The sequence below is a fragment of the Diuraphis noxia genome, unplaced genomic scaffold, assembly GCF_037042655.1.
Source record: "Diuraphis noxia isolate RWA-SAM2 unplaced genomic scaffold, SU_Dnox_SAM2 contig0002, whole genome shotgun sequence".
NCBI classification, from domain to species: domain Eukaryota; kingdom Metazoa; phylum Arthropoda; class Insecta; order Hemiptera; family Aphididae; genus Diuraphis; species Diuraphis noxia.
Window position 1 is genome coordinate 4082555 of NW_028301712.1, and position 19533 is coordinate 4102087.

Consider the following 19533-nt stretch of genomic DNA (forward strand, 5'->3'; position numbering starts at 1 on the left):
TGGTTTTATTATGTTTAATATTAATATATTTGCCTGATATCAAACATTAAGTAATAATAAAAACGTCGTTTGAGTTCTCTCGTCGGGTTTCTTCACTGTTTTACAGTCAAGTGACTTAAAATAACATAAAAAATATATAGATATTTAAAAACGTTTACATTTCAAGTTGCAATAAAAATATCGTAAAACCTGTAGATAAAACGTACCTAAGTAATATATTATTATAAAAAAAAACATTATCTATCTTAATGTTTGACGATAGGTCAGACATCAGTTAACACTTAAATTAAAAACAACAAAATTGTATTGATTAATTATGACGATAATAATATTATAGGTAACTGTAGGTATTAAACGTTACATACTTACACATAATATTTTATATTCTATGGTGATGACGTTCAATTCAATTATGGTGTCATAATCAATAGCATCATGGTCTGTACTCCAATAGAAACGTCTGATAATTCAAACGTTACATGCTATACGGTAAAATTTGTAGGTATGAAATTATTTACTTTTTGAAACATGATTATCGTTTAAAAGATTTTGTAAACTATATATTAAACGCTTGCAGTGATTCAAAAGTGTAAAATTGAATTTCAGGTTATTTAAGCATTTCGGAATGATTTAACAGTACACCGGGACATGCAGATGTTCAACCATGACAATTCAGGACACGGATCACTCATTAATAATATAACTCATACACCTAGTATATTTTGATAAAAGTGATGTTATATTATTTTATTATGATGAAGGTATAACTAGATTTCGAATTAATTAAATTTTAAGTTTAATTTTTGTATTACCTATTAATTATTTTATTCCGTCGAAATCTATAGTTATTTATGCATATCAGATTAAATTTGACAATTTAAAACGGAATATTAAACTATACTTACTAAAATTATCATTAATTAATATGTAGGCAGATACTATCAATAATTTATTGGTAGCCAATCCTATTTTTACATGCTTTATTTAATATGCATGCAACGCTATAATTATAGAGTTCTGAAGTTTTTGTATTTGCATGTTTTCGTTGAATGGAGAAGTAAATAGGTAAATTATAGTTAACGAATTTTAATCATAACCTAAGTCCCTGAAATATAACTATTCATTTTGGATTTTTAAAGAAACATCTTTCGTACATGTTTTAGTCAATAGTTTTTACTTACTTATTAATTATTATGTAAACAGGAACCAAATGTTATATTTATATTTTTATAATTTCTACTGCATATTATAGTATTATTATTATTATATTTTTTGTTAAATATTTATGTACTGCCAGTCAAGTATAAAGGTTAAATTATATTGTACTTAGATTTTGAAGTATCGGTAATAGTTAACAATTTTAATCACTTCTACTTAACACGAATTCACGCCTGTCAATAATTCTTAGATAAACTATTAAGAGTGCAAATTTTATTATTTGGCCATGTTGGTATAAATCCGAATATTATTTTAAATTTTAAACACAACACATTTAAGATATAATTAATATATATTTTAATAATTTTTAGTGTATCTTTAACAGCGTCTTCGTCTATTAAAATAAAAACGACCACTTGCATTGCTTTAATTAGGTACGAAAATTAATAATTTATAATATTTACAAGATCGTATGTCGTGCAATTAATTTATTTATTGTGGATATTTCAAGAATGTGATATACATTATTTAGTATAGATTTTTCACAATGAAATATAATGCGTTATAGTGTTTGTATATTTTTACGTGGGAAGTAGACCATTTCGTTTATTTCGAAAATAAAAAAAGAACATTAAATACACCCAACCTATAATAGTTACACGATGAAGACATAAAGTGTTTATTTTATTAATATAATCGTAGAACTAAAATACTGTTGTACAATAACAATCCCATTTAGAATAGGCTGTGAATTTATTTCCGGTAACTTTAAGTAATCTGAGATTCATATCTATAAGCTTTTACACTGAAACATCTGGACATATATATAAATTATTTTATTTTTTATCACCGCGTTTTATTTTATTATACGTCATGCGCGACACTAAAACGGGACTGCCATTAAAAAAAAAATACAGAAACGCGCTCTAGAGAGAGAGAGAGTAAGAGAGAGAGAGTGAGAGAGAGGAAGAGAGAATGTGTGGTATATGTCTATGTGTGAGTGAGTATTCACGTGCGTTTATACTTAATATAAATATACTGCAGTAATATGTAATATAATAAAAACAAATCGGCCGTAAAATAAATACGAGCATGCACGAATTTTAACACTTTTTAATTTTCATATTTACTCGGTAAAGGGTGTTTTTACGAGTCCCAACGTTTTTGACATCAATCCATTAAAAACGCAAAAAAAAAACCTCCGGCCAAAACCATTAACGTCACGTGCCTTTTAGAACGATGGCGTAGGTGTGTCCATACGCGCCCATACGTGAGTGTACAGGGATAGATTAAAAGGATGAGACGGACTAGAGGAGTGACTGAGAAAAAGAGTGTTTGGAAAGATGAAGAAGAGGAATAACACGGATAGGAGTCTTGCAGAAGATAAATCGCATGAAGGGTTTATAAAAGACAATCCTCGTATACGGAAGGGAAGAGAGGACTAATCTGGATTTGAGGCAAAATGCTATTTGTAAACGTCATTTTTTTTACACACGCTTAACTCTAGCTTTGCCATTGTGAGTCCAACGCATGTCCAAAAAGGCATAGAAATGAAAATTGTTTTTATTTGGTACTTTTATTTTTCGACTGAAGTATTTTAATTTTACGTCAAGCGTGCTTTCTTCAACGTATCAAAGATTTTTTGTATTACAATAAGTGTGAATTATTTTTTTTTAAACAAAATTGCCCTCGTCATTCTTGCCGATGTTGACTAATTTCAGAAATTTATGGATATTTAACACTCATAATAATTAGGTGTTTATATAATTTAAAAAAATACAAATCAGTTACTACCTACCAATACTGTGTGGCAATCTCGTAATTAGACTTCTTTTTTAAAACAAAATTCACATGTTTTATTAGAAAGAAAATTTAAAGTAACAATAAAATAAATAAACTGTTTTTCAATTACTGCTTATAGGTGAAATTAAAAAAAATTACAAAGTGTGTCACTGTAATGGATGGTATTAAATTTGAATTCGATGACATAATATAATTATAAATTTGTAAACGAAAAACGATTCTGACCAAAGACGGTTTATCAGTCTAGGATATTACAACTAAATAATTTGTAAATTTTGTAAAATATAAACTTTAAACAGTTATATAAAAAAAAACGTAACTATGTATTTTTAATATTTTATAATACTATTATATAAATTTATGGGGGACCTTGTATTAAACTTTTAAGCTTTTTGAACCAACCAATAAGATTTTATTGACATTTATAAAATAAAAAACTAAAAAATTGAAAACTGCAAATGTCTTTAAATAACTTAAAAACAGCTGAAATAAGAAAATAAATATTATCATCGTATATATAAAATAAACATCTGTTGAAAATTTCAAGTATACCTATAAGAAAATCTTTGTATAAGTAATATAGAGAATATCCAATGTAGTAAAAATTTTTATTTCAAACATTTATAAAATTTTTATTGAACTTTTCAGTAGACATTTTTTATTTTATAAAAATAGAAAAATTTATGGGAACTCTCGTTTTTATTTTTAAAATCTTCAATAAAAAGAAAAATTGTATGCATTGTAACTCAAAATAATTTACAAATGTAAGTGATTTTTAATTATTTTATCAAAACTCTAACTTTTAATTTTTATAAAAAAAATTGTGACCATCATTTTTATTTTCATCTGACACTATTATAACAGTATATTAAAAGCCTTGTATTAAATTTTCAAGTATTTTTATACGATGAATAAAATATCTTTGAAATTTATAGAAAAATACAAAAATTGAAACCAAAATGGATTTTGTCAAAAATGTAAAAAATTCATGTTTTCCCTTAATATTTTGTCTGTTTATCCTGTTGTTATTTTAAACTATTAGGATGTTTTGACTTTTGACTCGCTAAGGTATTAACTAGATTCACTTTTCTATCAGAATGTATACTGTTGAAGAGAATCGAGACGTGTTTACTGCGCCGAAACGTGATAACAGACACAAAAAAAACACACATCATTATTAAATCAATACATTTATCACTTCTTTCAAAATCTAAAATGTTGTCATTTTGATAAAATAATTTTAAAATAGGCAAGAAAATTGTGGTGACAAAAAACACAAACTAGTTCATTTTATTAGTTGTTTAGAGGCAGTAGCTATTATAGTATATTTTTTAATAATACATTTTATTCACTTTAGAGAAATACTGTAGTTAAATTTAAACTTTGTAATTTTCCTCTATTTACATAAACTTTCTGTTTGATGCAATGATTTCAGTAAATGTGACCGCTTGATCACAACTTTACTCGAGACAACATTTATTTTCGATAACTATATAGGAAGAACTCACGCGTGAATACGTGATTTATTTTTGACTTCACGAACCATTCTGTACACCCAAAAGCTAGATACAGTCCAATACATAGGTACGCTGAAATAATGTATAATATGAAAAATATAAATAAATAAGGAATTGAAATTCTTTTAGATGGCACGTCCCACAATATCATTATCATTAGTTTCTTGTAAACTGAAGCGTATCAGTGTTCTTCAGCTTTAAAAATTAAAAATAATTTTTCATATAACTGTATTATAATAAAGATAATAGGTATTTCTCATTGAGGCAATAATATATTCAATATTTTATGTTTGTTATAACTTATGATTAAAATACTCCAAAATACAAGATATCAATAAAATTTGTATAACAATGTTCAACAATAGTATCAATTTCTTATACAATTGTTTTTCTGTAATTGAAGTATTATTATTTTATTATTTTACCATAGTATTATAATATTTATTGGTTATTTGTATATATTTATGTATACATTTATTGATACAATCATAATTCTCATTTAACATTTTAAATAAATTACAGATTATTAATAAATATGAAATAACAGAGTGTGCTATTAATTTGTTTTTACAAGTTGTCTTGGATGTGTCTGTGAATTCTGTTAATACTAATAAAACAAGATATTTCAGAGTGTTTCTTAGACACTACTTAATTATATAATATTTTAAAAGTGATGCCGAACTAAATTTAAGTTTGGTGAGGAAGAGGACAAATACCATTCTCGTCATCAACTATGTGATGGTTCAAGAGGAAAGCGGCGTGATTCACCACTTCTCGAAATCCTAAACATCCAATTTTAATATTCAAAAAATAAAAAAATGGTGAATAAATAAATTATATAGTTCTGAAATAAATTCTTTTTATTCTGACATTTTAAAACATTACATTATATTCAATGTTAGCTTATTAAATTTCTTGAATATTTTGATTTAAATATTATCTTCTTGAGTTATGTTTAATGTTTTTGTAATTATTTAATTATATATAAGTATTTATACTTTTTTAATTTTTATAAATAAGTATTATTTACAGGATTAGGTAAAACCAATAAGATATATTGTGGTCTGTGGGGTCATAACTCAGTTGATAACCTCCGGGTGAGAAATTCTAGGAACATAATTTGTAGTAAAAGTATTAGATCAAATCTTTTTTTTTACTATCCATAAACCAATATTATAATATATCATTCTGTAAGTATTAAATTTATGTTACGTACTTACGTATATGTATAAAATAACCTATCACGATATAAAAACTCCATAATACACATCAGTTAACCAACATAATTTTGTAGGCAAGATGTATTTTAATGCTATTGTAATGAAGTTCGGCACCACATGTTTTAAAAATTATAAATGATACAGACATACAACATAAGATAAATATAGTTTCTGACTAAAAAAAAAAAATACAATGTATTAACTATTGCCATAATAATAAATATTTTTTTTAATAATATTAAAATAACAATGTATACATTATGTTAAATTCAAAAACTAACAACGTACTTGCGTAAGGTTAAAAAGAAGAGTATAATATTACTTATTAAACAATTTGATATTATTTTCTCACACAACATTTAGCTAATAAATTGACTGTAATAATAATAACGAATTCAGTAGGTAGCATTTCAAAATTACCACACACAAATTGTCAAAAAATTTACGAGATAAAGGTAAACATACATTTTTATATTAACTCAGGGTGTTTCAAAGTTCAAACACATTGTTTTTAGAATCTTCAGGTGATATTGAGTCATCATTAAGTATAGCCCACGATCAGTTCACATAGGTAGTATTCACTTTCAGTTATTTACTTAGTTTTATGGTCGCCTCAATCTAACTATAATATTTTAATATTTCAATAAAAAATATTAATTTTTGACTATCTTTGATAGTCTACTTGAAAAGTATACACTTAGACGGTTAGCTAGATTAGACGTTTATTTTCTAAAAACAAAGGTACAATTTATTATTTGCTAATAACCATAGAAACGATATTTGTTTCGATATGTTCTGTTATTACATTTTTTATACAATTATTTCTGGTGATATTTTAAACAGTGCAAAAATAATTAGAATAAAAAACATCAAAAATGTAAACATCCCAAAAAAATCTATAATAATAATAATCTATAATCTATGAAACAATTTTATTTAATTATTTAATAATACAATTTGAACAAAATGAATCTCTATTAGCTAATTTGTATATTATGCGTGATAATTGGATACGAGACTTTGTGCGGTATTGTGCCATTTGTGTGTGGTATAATGGAAAGCTTCGAATTAAGGGAATGTAATAGGATACTCATTTAGTATGCTAAAAAAAAATTAAATAATTTGGTCTGACACTTAGACCTTGTATTTGCTTACAAATCTATTTAGTTTAATATTACATTTACTGATAACGATAAGGAAAAAATATAACAGACCAAAATTCCATTAAAAGTATTAACGAATTGAATATCGGACCTATATAAATATTGACCTTTAACTGTCAATTCCAATATTAATCACGTGGAGAAAAGGTGTATTTTTTAAATTCAGGTAACTTAAATTAATGTATTGTGAATAATTCGTCAACCCAATTTTGAGTGTCATAAGAATGGTAATATTTATAATATTTAATTTATATGACGGATAAATAGGTATAAGACATATAGTTGGATATTTAGTGAAAATGGTTAGTTACAAATACACCATTATCAGAGTTATGATTTTTTGTTAGCATACTAAACGTGTACCTAATCTTGATTTTTAAGATCACAAATATAATGTTAAGACTATACCATTAAAAATGGTTTGAATACTACAATTTGATTTTGAGGTGATAGTACCTATTAAATAGTTTAGAATGTAAACTATATCCATGTAGCATAATTTGTGTTCGCATTTGGGTGTATTTCCAGAAATTTTAAAAACACAAGGGTTGCCTCCATGTTGTATAAAGTTGTTGCTTTGATACAACTGGATAATTTTTTGTAAAAAGGGGGGGATAAGGGATAAGGATAATTTTTACTCTCAGTGGATACGCTCACTCCATTTAAAATTTCAACGTTTAATTTGTACATTGGAGACCGATTTGATAAGTAGTCCACCTCTACATGTAACTTTTTCATTTCAACTTCTACGTTTTCTTGAAATACTAGTTGTTCATTAATTTTTACGGACATTATAGAGGAAAAAGCTAGTTTATTAAAAGTAATAGCAAACTGCGTATTATAAGAGTCACCAATCTTCACAAACTTCACTTTGTTAAATACATCATAGTTGAGATGTTCGTTTAAGTGCATGTTATATGTGTTGATGGATATTGTATGGGGTTTACTTCCTTCATTTACCGAAAAACCACAACCAAAAGTTATATTCTCTGGAAAAAAAATTGATGGAGTACTTATTTCATTTTCGAGAAGCTCCAGTAATCCATTAAAACCACGTACTGGTAGATGAAAAGTCATGTCATGCGTACTTTTTAATTGCATATCAATTGCATGTGCTACATATTTATCGGTATTATACTCAGAATAACCCTCTAGGAAGGGAATTTCCAAGTTAAAAAATCCTTGGTTATTATAATCACGATAAATAATTAAGTTACTTTTAAAAATACTAGTGTTGTATTTGTCTTGGTTACCAATATCTACAAAATCAGTAGTTCCGCTAATCACTAATTCATCGAACTTATGGGAAACGTATAAGAAACGATCATTTTTTTTTTTATGAATCGTACTTCTGCCCAATTCAATGTTTTCTAGTTTCAAATTCTCCAAATTATGGATCTCTGTATTTTTAAAACATATTTCATCATTTGTAAAAGCTTCGGCAGGGATACAGTATGGGAAAATGTTCACTGATTTCACATCCTCAAACAAATTAATGGACTCCAGTTGAATTTTCTTAAATAAATTCTCCAATTTTATAATTTTTGTAGAAAAATCTAAGAAACAATTATAACCAGTCATTGTGAGATCTGAAAAATATTACATAAATACAAATAAATTGCGTGTCAAAATATTATGTGCACAAATCATGACAAAATACTAATGTTGTTAAAAAAATTAATGAGGTATTTTGTGTGTATGACTGTATTTACAATAATAATGTTGTTTTAATGGTTTATTGATAGTATTTGGAATTCCTAATAATCTTGAGCTAATGATGAAAGTGATTTTAAGTCCTATATTGGATAAATTATTATTATTAGCTTTATAATATAAATATCATAAATCAAAAATTATTTTTTTTTAAACTCATATAGCTGTAAACGAAATCAGTGTAATTTAATTGAAATCAAATTTAATATTAAGGATTATGGTGAGTTTGTTAATTATTTGGTGGATTTGAGGAGAATCTATAAGGTGCTTACCAGTATTGGACCCCTGAAGAGCACGAAGATAAGTTAGGTGGGACAAGTATGGAGATCAGAGGAAATGATTAGATCAGTAATTAAATGGAAACCCGCTACTAAGATACCTAGAAAATACGTGCTAGACAAATATGGATAGATAGAGTACAAGAAGACCTGAAACTCTTAAACGAAAGGAACGCACAAGAGTGTGCATAAGATAAAGATTGGTGGAGACAATATTTTGTCGTGGCGATGGGCCTTATAGGCCTGTGAAATCCCCCAAAAAAAGAAGAAAAACAGTATATTTTTAAGAATTTTTGAAATAAAAGAAGAATATTATAACGATAGGAATAAGTGGAATCTGGGGTGTAGTGGCCGGATGGATTAAGACGCCGGTAGCAACGCACACTGTCACCGGTTCGAATCCCGGTCACGGGCAGCATTGAAGTTTACGCTGTCTGGAAAGAGAGGCCGCCGCCCCCCACCCGGGCATGGCAGAAACCTACGGGTGCCCACTAGGAATTCTGCCAAATAGGCGTCCGAACTATAGGCTTTCATACCCACTCCCGGACATAGTGCCATACAAAAAACAGTGGAATCTGATCTTCCCAAGATCTTTTAGATAATGTCCAACATTGTACTTATGAAATACATATAGTTTAATCAACATTAAATAATAAATGGTACCTATATAATTTAGGTGTTTGTACCTGATTAATTTGAGTTTCAGGTTTTAGGTTTTGAGTGGCGGGTGTATTGTACATTTAAATTCAATTTAAATTTAAATTTAATATATAACGCGGGTGTGAGCTTTAACTGCTAAACGAGATGTTATTTTGGAAAGGATGACGTTTGTGGGGAACTCTGTGCAATACGTAAGCTTATCGAAACGGGAAAAAGAATCTTGTTTAATATTTATCAAGATAACGGGACTTGATGTTTAAAAAAATGGATTCATATTATTTTAAGTGACGTATGGTAGGTAGTCACATTCTCCTAAATTATGTATCATGTATCTTTTATAATATTTTTGTCTACTTACCAAATAATGAATATATTTTAGTATCGATATTTATTTAGCACAATAAATTCCTACAATAGGGTCTACGACGTAGACTCTACGTAATATTAGAGCCATGGTTATCCACTCCTAGCGGTGACATTTATGTTTAAGATTATATTTTATGATTACGAATAAATAACCACTGGAAGCGTGATAATCATTTCTCTAATTTACTCTAACGGAGTATAGGTCCCATAAACAAACAAAGAGATGGGTTGCGCTTTCCTCACCCCCCCCCCCCCCCCCCGCCCATAAAAAGCAAATCCATTACTCAGTGAAAGAGACAGGTTAATTCTAAAGGGTATCATGGATTAAAAAATATTATTATATCAATTCTTCCAAACACTTTCTTATTTTAATATATTATCCAAATTATGATTACTTTTTATATGGAAGAATAAAATTACATAATATGTCGTTTATTCCATATTACCCTGTAATATATATTTCTCTCTCTTATATATCTATGCTCGAAACCTCTCTCTCTAAGTGCAGTCCATCTCATTAAATGTTAGGTACTTACTGTTAAACATTGATAGACTACCGACAGCGCATAGTGTACTACATGCATGCTACATCATATTATGTGAATATTGAGTGAAAACACAGTACACACACTTAGTAAGTTGTTGATGTTATTATGGGAAACACAACGCAAAATAACTGCACTTTCTTTTACCTATTTTATCTGATAATAATAGCAATGAAATTATCATGTCTATGAAGTAAATGAGTATAATTAGGGGTTGATAGGCTATTGTTGCATTCACATGAAACGTAAAATGTATTAATGCAATAAAATATACTATAATTTTAAAACTTGTGTAAAATTTAAAAAATATAAACCAAGATATACCAGAGAAAATTAAAATATTTTTAATTCAAAACAGAATTTCTTATAAAGTTAAAAAAAAAATGATCTGATAGCCAACTCTGCTTTCAACTCTTCTATTTCATGACATAACCAAACTGATATTTCTTCTTACTCATCATATTTATTTTTCGTGAAATAATCGTAAAAATGAGCTTATTAGGCTTATTAAAGATGTAAATGACTTAATGCGTATACTACAACTCAACGTAGTAACAATTTAGTAAATTGTTCACGTGCTACAATGTACCACAACACAACATGGGTATAGGAACTAGATTTAGCCAGAAAAATTATGTAGTAAAACTCTAAGAAGATAATAAAATTTTTAAATTAAAAAGTGAATTGTCTTTAGGTGAAGCAAAGTAGCGATGTAGAGTAAAACCATGTAAAGTATTTTTTAAAACATTAGGAAAAAACAATAATAGTAATTAAAAAATACGAGTAAGTGTCGTACAATATCATTGTATACGAAAAACGATTCTGAGCGGAGATGGTTTGTTATTTTAGGATATTTTATAGATTTATACTAAATTAATTATATTGCTATTATTTAAAAAAAATATAGGTACCTATAAAAAAATCCCAAATTAATCAAATCAGATTCATTATGTACCAGACTCCCTCAGTATTTATAGTAGATAGGTATATAAAATAAGAATATGTTTGTATCATTTTTAAATTATTTTGCCACAAATTTAACTACTTGCGTGGAACCATGTTTTAAATGCTCAATCCTTAGCTATGTAAGTTAAACTTTTTATTACATTTTTAACAACCAAATAATTCGTAAATTTTCAATTAAATAAATTTTGTCAAAGTTTGAATTTTAAATGTTATAAAAACAAAAACATACCAACGTAATTTTAATATTTTCAAACTGCTATTATATAAATGTATGGGTAATCTTGTATTAAATTTTCTAGTTTTTCGACCCAATGATAAAATTGTTGTGACATAGAAACAATCAAAAAACAAAGTATCCTAATGTCTATAAATAACATACATTTTTTTGAAATATTTTGAAAATTTTATCAAGTATAGGAATCGGCAAAGTTATTATATGGTGTACATTTCAGGTTGCTACAGAATTATATTTATTTGATTTTGAATAACAACAAAATAATAATATCGATACAAGAGAAATTGAGTGAATATCCAATGTTATAATTCAAATGCTCATAAAAGTGTACTCTGACTTCCGTTAGACAGTTTTTAGTTGATAAAAGTAAACATACTCTTGAAGAATCTTATATTGAATTTAAAATCCTAGGTTTAGAAAAAATATATTTTTATGAATTCCTGATTCAAAATAAATTAAAAATTTTCATGACTTACGTATTTTGTCAAAATTTAAACTTTCAATGCTTATTAAAAACTTGTGTTTCTGTGTGTTTTTAATATTTTTCTACTGCCATTGTATAATATATTAAGTCTTGTATTATATTTTGAAGCTTTTTTATTATGTATGTATGTATGTATGTATGTATGTATGTATGTATGTATGTATGTATGTATGTATGTATGTATGTATGTATGTATATGTGTGTGTGTGTGTGTGTGTGTGTGTGTGTGTGTGTGTGTGTGTGTGTGTGTGTGTGTGTGTGTGTGTGTGTGTGTGTGTGTGTGTGTGTGTGTGTGTGTGTGTGTGTGTGTGTGTGTGTGTGTGTGTGTGTGTGTGTGTGTGTGTGTGTGTGTGTGTGTGTGTGTGTGTGTGTGTGTGTGTGTGTGTGTGTGTGTGTGTGTGTGTGTGTGTGTGTGTGTGTCTGTGTGTCTGTGTGTGTGTGTGTGTATGTGTGTATAACTATATAAATATAATATATAAACATATTATAGGTATTTAAGCTTATAACTAATTAATATATATGTTCTAAATTCAATTACAGCATATCAAAATAATCCAAAAAGTAACTATGTGAAAACAAATAAATAGTTAAATAAATATTTTAGAAATAATGATTTCAGACTCTTAAATGTATGACCGTATAAATAAAATATATACTGAAATGTAAAATTAAAAATAATATTGAATAGCGATATACAATATAGTGCAATATAATTATCTGATTTTAATTTGATTAGAAACTAATAAATAAATTATCATTTTAACGTTAAAATATGTCTTGTTTAGTAACTTTTTTTTCATAAATTGTAACTATTATTTAAAAAAAACACCATATATTTAATGGTTTAATAAAAAAAAATCAATTTAATTTAAGTTAGTTAATCTATAACAGAAATCTTGAATAAAATACAATAATATAATTATTTTTGTTAATAAGTCCAATAAAATATTCTGCAATATTAAAAAGATAATATATTATATATATATATACATATTATATGTAAGCATATGTGTATTTTTTTATACATAGCTACCAATCTTTTATATATTTCTCAAAATTAATAATTATTTAACAATTAGGTACCTAAATAATTTTTTTTTCGCGGTGATGTAGGTCATTGGGACACAATACTTATTTAAAATATACACCAAGAATTTAATTCTAATGATATTAAACTAAATTTGTGTACTTATTAATAAAAGTTTTTTTTATTCTTTGTTTTTAAGATTTTTTTTTTTTTAACCAGTACTTACTTATCGGTTCATCACGATTGACAGCATAACTTCTAAATACTTTTTCAGGAACAACTAGATTTTTATTCATATATCCCACGGACAAATATTCATTAAAATTGTGTATGAAATGGAGAGTTATGTACATATACATGGCAGTTGTTACACAATTTGCTATCATTCTTCCTGATCAAATTGAAAGTATTATCGATTATTTTTGTTGGATTTTAAATCATGGAAAATAAAATACATCATTAAATTACTTACAACGAAAAAAAAAAAATTAAAAAAAGTTATCAAACCTGTGTTATATTTATGTGTAGCTACTTATATCAGAAATGAATGGTTGACGTAAGGTTTAAGTGACCCGGCTGCAATAATAAAGTAATGACGATTTCATTAATTATAAATGTATATATTATATTACTATTTTTAATATTAACTCACTTTATTGTAATTTATTTTGATAGAAATATTGTTTTGTAAATCTCTGTTTCTCTTGTAATTCAAAATGTTTTTTTCACGTTGGACTCTCGAGACTGTAAGAGGCAGCGTATCATACACCAACCTCTTTTCGTCGCTTAGCTACCGATAATGTGCGCTAGTATCTGCAAGTCAATCGATATTTCAACTCTGAATTTGACATGCGCAAGTTGAAATAACAACTGTAAGTAGAACATATACGGTAATCGATATACAGAACAGAGTTCCGGGATAATATAAACCTCCCGCCCACACCCAGTCATCACAAAACCATTACATCCACTAAAACCATCAACCTCAGTAACCTACCACCAGTTGACTAAAATCCCATTCACTACACGAACCGCAGGAATGTCACCTGTTAATATACTATTATATGTTTTATACTACGACTTTAATTGTTCAACTTATGTAATTTTACAATCATTACAAAGTATAGAGATTATAAAATTAATTTTTCAATGAAAAATATTGAGTTTTAAAAAAATATTTTTAAATTTTAAATTTTTAAATTTAATACATGCAATCAATATTTAAATATTAAAATGTTAAAAAAAAATATGAATTCAACTTTTGATATATGCATATCAAATACATAGTATGATTAATTTTCCTTGTGATGGAAGGAGGAGAATAATTTTGAAATGCTAAGAATGTTCATGGAAATGAAGTATATATATCGAATTGGATGTTAACTGTGCTGTGTGTGAAATTTATTTATTTAACAAATCGAATAGATATCAATATAAAACAAAATATCGGTGAAAGGTAACTGTATATATAACGAAATTCCTATAAACTGTAAACGTAATAATCTTAGGTAACCATTAGAACAAAATATTTAGGATAAACTAATAATCTCACAATTTAATCGTGTTACTAGTGTTGCCAACTACAGGTACTAAAATCCTCTGGACCATGAAATCACCATTCTCCTGTTGTCTATCACAAAAATACTGACTTGGCAACAATTTGTGCTATCACGCGTCCACCGGAACGTTAAAATAATATTTTATGTAGTATTTGACGATTTTCAAGTACCCGAAGAAAGAATGTCAATAATAAGGTCGCGAGCCTTATTACGTGTCGAAATGGAGAACAGAGGTACTAACAGCGCTAGGTGTTACTGGCCCGACATTAACACGTCTCATATAGATACTGTGCATATGATCAAAAACTACGCTTTCTGGTGGTTAATCAATGCGTTATCGGCATGACAACTAATATAATATTATTATGTACGAATAACTATTTTTAAATATTTACTTAAGTAGGTATTAGTTATTTATTTTAACTTTTTGATAAACAAATTAATTATATCATTTATATTTTGTCTTAAAACATAAATTTAATAAATGGTGTTTTAGTTAATATGTTAAATTAATGAATTAGCTGACAAGAATTTATATTTATTAATTGGTGCCCTTTCAAATTGTATTTTTTAATTTAGTTATATTAGTAGTTAGTTACCTATATAGTTAAGATGAATGATATTATTTTGGAAACTGGTTTTCAAAGTATTTATTCAGATGTACTATATAATAAAGAAAAATCATTAAATTTACTCAAAAGTGGACATGTGATTAATGTAAAAGAAGTAAAATCGTTCAAAACAAATAGTTTTATTTTTGGCAATGTTATAAGACAAACATCAGTGACTTCTACACCATACAAAGTTAAAATTGAAGTAAATATACTTATTTATTACTGATGCATGAACTTGAACTTAATTCTGTAAATACTAATTATTAACAGCTCGATGAAACAAGAAAAGTTAAAGTAGCCAGCTGTGAATGTGCTGCTGGTGAAGGACAACGATGCAAACACATAGGTGCACTTTTCTTTTATATTAATAATGAAGAAACACTGGCTAAAACAGATTTACCACAATCATGGGGACAACCATCAAAAAGAAGTGAAGACAAGTATAAAAAAGGAAAAAGGATTTGTGATTTATTCCATGTTAAAAAGCCAAGACTAGATATACCTGATATTAGTATTAAATCAATTATTGAAAATAGTGACTTATTAGCATTGCATATATTTTTAATTTCATTGAACCTGTTCTCATAAATATTATTAAAGATGAACACTTTCTAATGAATACTTTAACTAAATTAGAAATGTTTTATTTTAAATTTTATTTACCAACTTGTGTACATATTATGAAAAATAATGAAGTTAGTTGTATTTAAGTTAAAATGTTGTACTCATATTTAAATGTATGCTTTACTTTTATTTGATTGAGTTATTTATACTTAAGTTTAATATTGTTATGTTGCTTATGTAATTATGTACTATAATATCAGTAACCTTATTAGTCCATTTTTAAATAAACGTATTAGTTGTTATTAATGCATAGGTAGGTGGTAAAATAACAAAAGCTGAAATTAAAACATAAATAACAAATTTAATAGTATATATGTTTATAAATAATTACATTGTTAAATATTTTTTTTATTAAAAATAATAACATTAAAGACAAGAATATATTTTTAAAGATTATTCTAAATATGATTTTTTTGTTACAGTACATTTATAAATTATGATTATATTTCTCACATATATTATGATATATATTAAGCTATAAAAAAAAGAACAATAAAAGCAGATTGAATTTAATAATGGTACATAACTATTGTTTTATTATTGGTGATTGCATATTAATTATGACACAGCACATATGGACAATATTGTCAATGTATAGTAAAAGATCAATAGTGACTTTGTTAAGGATACCAAATGTTTTTATTCTAGCAAACAACCGTTCAATGTGAATCCTAACACTGGCAATGTTATAAGTCTCAAGAACTTCACTCTCTGTGAATTTAGCATTGTATAAAAAGGGAGGCATTATTAAGATTGCATTTTGCTGATCACAATTAGTTTTAATCCCGGGAAAACCTTTATCGGCCATTACTTCATCACCAGGTTCTAACAATGATAGAAAACCACAATCATTGGTTATGAAGGAGTCACTGGATCTTCCACCATAACATTTGGAGACAAAACTCACCATTCCATTTGGCGTTATTGCTACTTAAAATTTAATAGTATAACCCCCTTTATATCTAGAATATAAATATACTCTCTGTTCAACAGTGTTAGGTTGTTCCACCCGAATTTCTGTGCAATCTATAATGCAACGACAATGTGGATAATTTTTTTTGAATGCCTCAGGTAAAAGATCTGAAATAGTTTTTTTACTGGGCCAAAATATAAAATCTTTTGTTTTTGTGCTTAGGGTAGTTAGTACATCAGAAAATATTCTTGTAACTGTTGTACGGTGTATACCAAAAATTACAGATAGAGCAGAATAGGTAATACCCAACTTCAATTTCATTAAAAATAATAATAATTCATTTTCCTTAGTAATTGAAAAACGTTTACTAGGGGGCATTAATTTCAGTAAAATATTAAAAATAGGAAAAGTAGTGCCAGTTAAATCTTTTAGTGCATTTTCAGTTTTAATGGACTCAAATCCATGAAAAGCTTCACATGACAAGCATGATAAACTATTACTAGAATCTACACCACAAGCTTTATCAGATAATTTACATTTGGTAAAATTAAGATTACTATTTGAAGTTATAGGTATTGATGCTTGAGTTGAAACATTATTGCCCTCAAAAGAACAGTGGAACGTAAAATCTTGATTATCATCTACATCAAAACATACTTGAATGCTAACATTAACTGAAGACATTTGACTTGTATTTTCAGGAAAAATTAAATCACCGCTAGACACTGCGTCCGGAACATTTTTAGATAAGTCCATTTTTTTTTTTATTTGCTGCTCTGTTATATCTCTCTAGTTGTTGTTTATGATTACATTTAGTTATTTTATAAGCTTTAGGAAATATTGATGGTACATATGATGGGCTTTGAGGATCATTTGATTTTTTGTTACCGACAAAATGAGTACTGCAAATTCTGTTATGAGATTTTGGCATCCATAATACTCCATTTTCGCTAATTAAAAATAAATATTAGGTACATAAATAAACGGATATGTTAATTAATTACATACTCAAGTCTATTCACAGCTTTAATCCATTGTGATTTTAGTGCTGTTTGATAAGATCTATTTGGAAACTTGTAAAATACTATATTATTTGATGTATTTTTGTACGTGTTGTTGCAATTAACAACACAACAGTTTGAATTGCTATTTCTTTTAGTACTCATAGTGAAAATAAAAAACAAAATTATAAAATAGTGTTATGAGCACAGAAAAGAGATTAATGTATATTGTTATTATATAATTCTATGATAATATTATATTGAGCATAAGCCATAAAGTTAATTGAGAATGGTAAGTATAGGTAGTGTATTAATAGTACCTAGAATGATATGGTCTCATATTGTGTATACTGCCGATAGTGCCCGTAAATACCACCCGAGCGTTAGTAGTCATCATGCACGGTGTCTATAGGATATTAGATGGTTTTTTGTTTCTATCTTCTAAATAACATAATTTAGCAATAATTAGTACATAACTAAAATTGTTGGTCACATTGTTTTCTATCGGGTGACCAAATCATATTGTTTTTATCACCAATATACGGACATTTATCGGTGTTATGATATGGTCGGCAGTCGCGAGCCTGTTTGGCTGTATTGTCTAATTTACATCAACCGTGTTTTTAAGTTTTAACCTCGCTTACCGACTAATATTTCGAAATTAGCTACACATTTTTTAATAACGGTTAAATGTTAAAATTATTAAACCTATACATAAATGCTTAAAAATTAAAAAAGGTTAGGTTAGATTAAAAAACTTAAAAATGGTAAAAATTATTTTTAAGCAATATTAAAAACTCAAAAGTAATCATAATGACCCCTTTCCCTAATTACATTCCGATGAACAAACAATATTATTATATATACAGTTTTGTGAAGGAAAAGTTAAAAAACAAAACTATTAAATGTTATATCTGGAAATTGTATGTATGAATAAAAAATAAAATATAAATAGGTATATAGTTTATTATACATTGTTTGTCGCGGTAACCGATTTAACTAAATACGGTTGTACCTCGACGGTTTTACGTGCTGGATACTATCATATGATTGAAAAACAACTAAAATAATTTACAAAGTGGACTATATAAATAAATTGCTCATATGTAGCTTAATACACTATTTAATACATGAGAGCGCCTTACAACTATGTTAGTCCTAGCACAATTACAACAACATAGGTAATAATTATAATATAATAATAATAATAAAATCACAAACGTGATATTGACAAAATATGAATATAGGCTAATAACAATTACGATATTAATACTAATCGTGGTTATAGCCAAATATGATACAATATAATATAAATTTACGATACGTCTGACCTGGTCGTGGTGGGATGGAACTTCTCCAGACGACGAACTGCCAATTGACAAATATCAGCTCAATAATACACGTGCGCAAATACACAATCCGTCTTTATGAAATAGGACAACAGCGGAATGATAATTGCTGCACCGTTGCACATTAATACATTTAATAATAATACTCTGGTGCCCGATCAGCTACATGCGACCTACCACGAATAGAAATACAACTATCGAGACATAATATCACTCGCAATGGCGATCGTAAGGCGTAATAAACAACAATGACACGTCAGAGAACGACAAAACGGTCCGCGTTCGGTTCGGGACGAGCATACACACACTCGTATTACATAACGCGTTTTAATGCTGGC

At 27.4% G+C, this 19533-nt stretch overlaps 1 protein-coding gene, 1 long non-coding RNA gene and 1 pseudogene across 3 annotated transcripts; 1 reads left to right on the forward strand and 2 right to left on the reverse strand.

Moving 5' to 3' along the window:
• The first annotated feature begins 363 nt into the window (after positions 1 to 363).
• Positions 364 to 13685, forward strand: LOC149057939 (uncharacterized). Its single transcript, XR_016190543.1, has 3 exons — positions 364 to 502; positions 607 to 761; positions 13410 to 13685. It is a non-coding gene; the product is annotated as an uncharacterized LOC149057939 (long non-coding RNA).
• LOC107164057 (uncharacterized) lies at positions 5897 to 14212 on the reverse strand. The gene is made up of 4 exons (XM_015511740.2): positions 13788 to 14212; positions 13643 to 13711; positions 13362 to 13526; positions 5897 to 8450 (listed from the first exon to the last, which is right to left on the reverse strand). Exons 3-4 carry the CDS (start codon positions 13519 to 13521, stop codon positions 7342 to 7344), a joined length of 1269 nt encoding a protein of 422 aa, XP_015367226.1. The 5' UTR covers positions 13522 to 13526; positions 13643 to 13711; positions 13788 to 14212; the 3' UTR covers positions 5897 to 7341.
• Positions 14213 to 16353: 2141 nt separating this feature from the next.
• Positions 16354 to 18421, reverse strand: LOC107164052 (uncharacterized; annotated as a pseudogene). The gene is made up of 2 exons (XR_016190439.1): positions 17854 to 18421; positions 16354 to 17795 (listed from the first exon to the last, which is right to left on the reverse strand). The product of XR_016190439.1 is annotated as an uncharacterized LOC107164052 (transcript).
• Positions 18422 to 19533: the final 1112 nt, after the last annotated feature.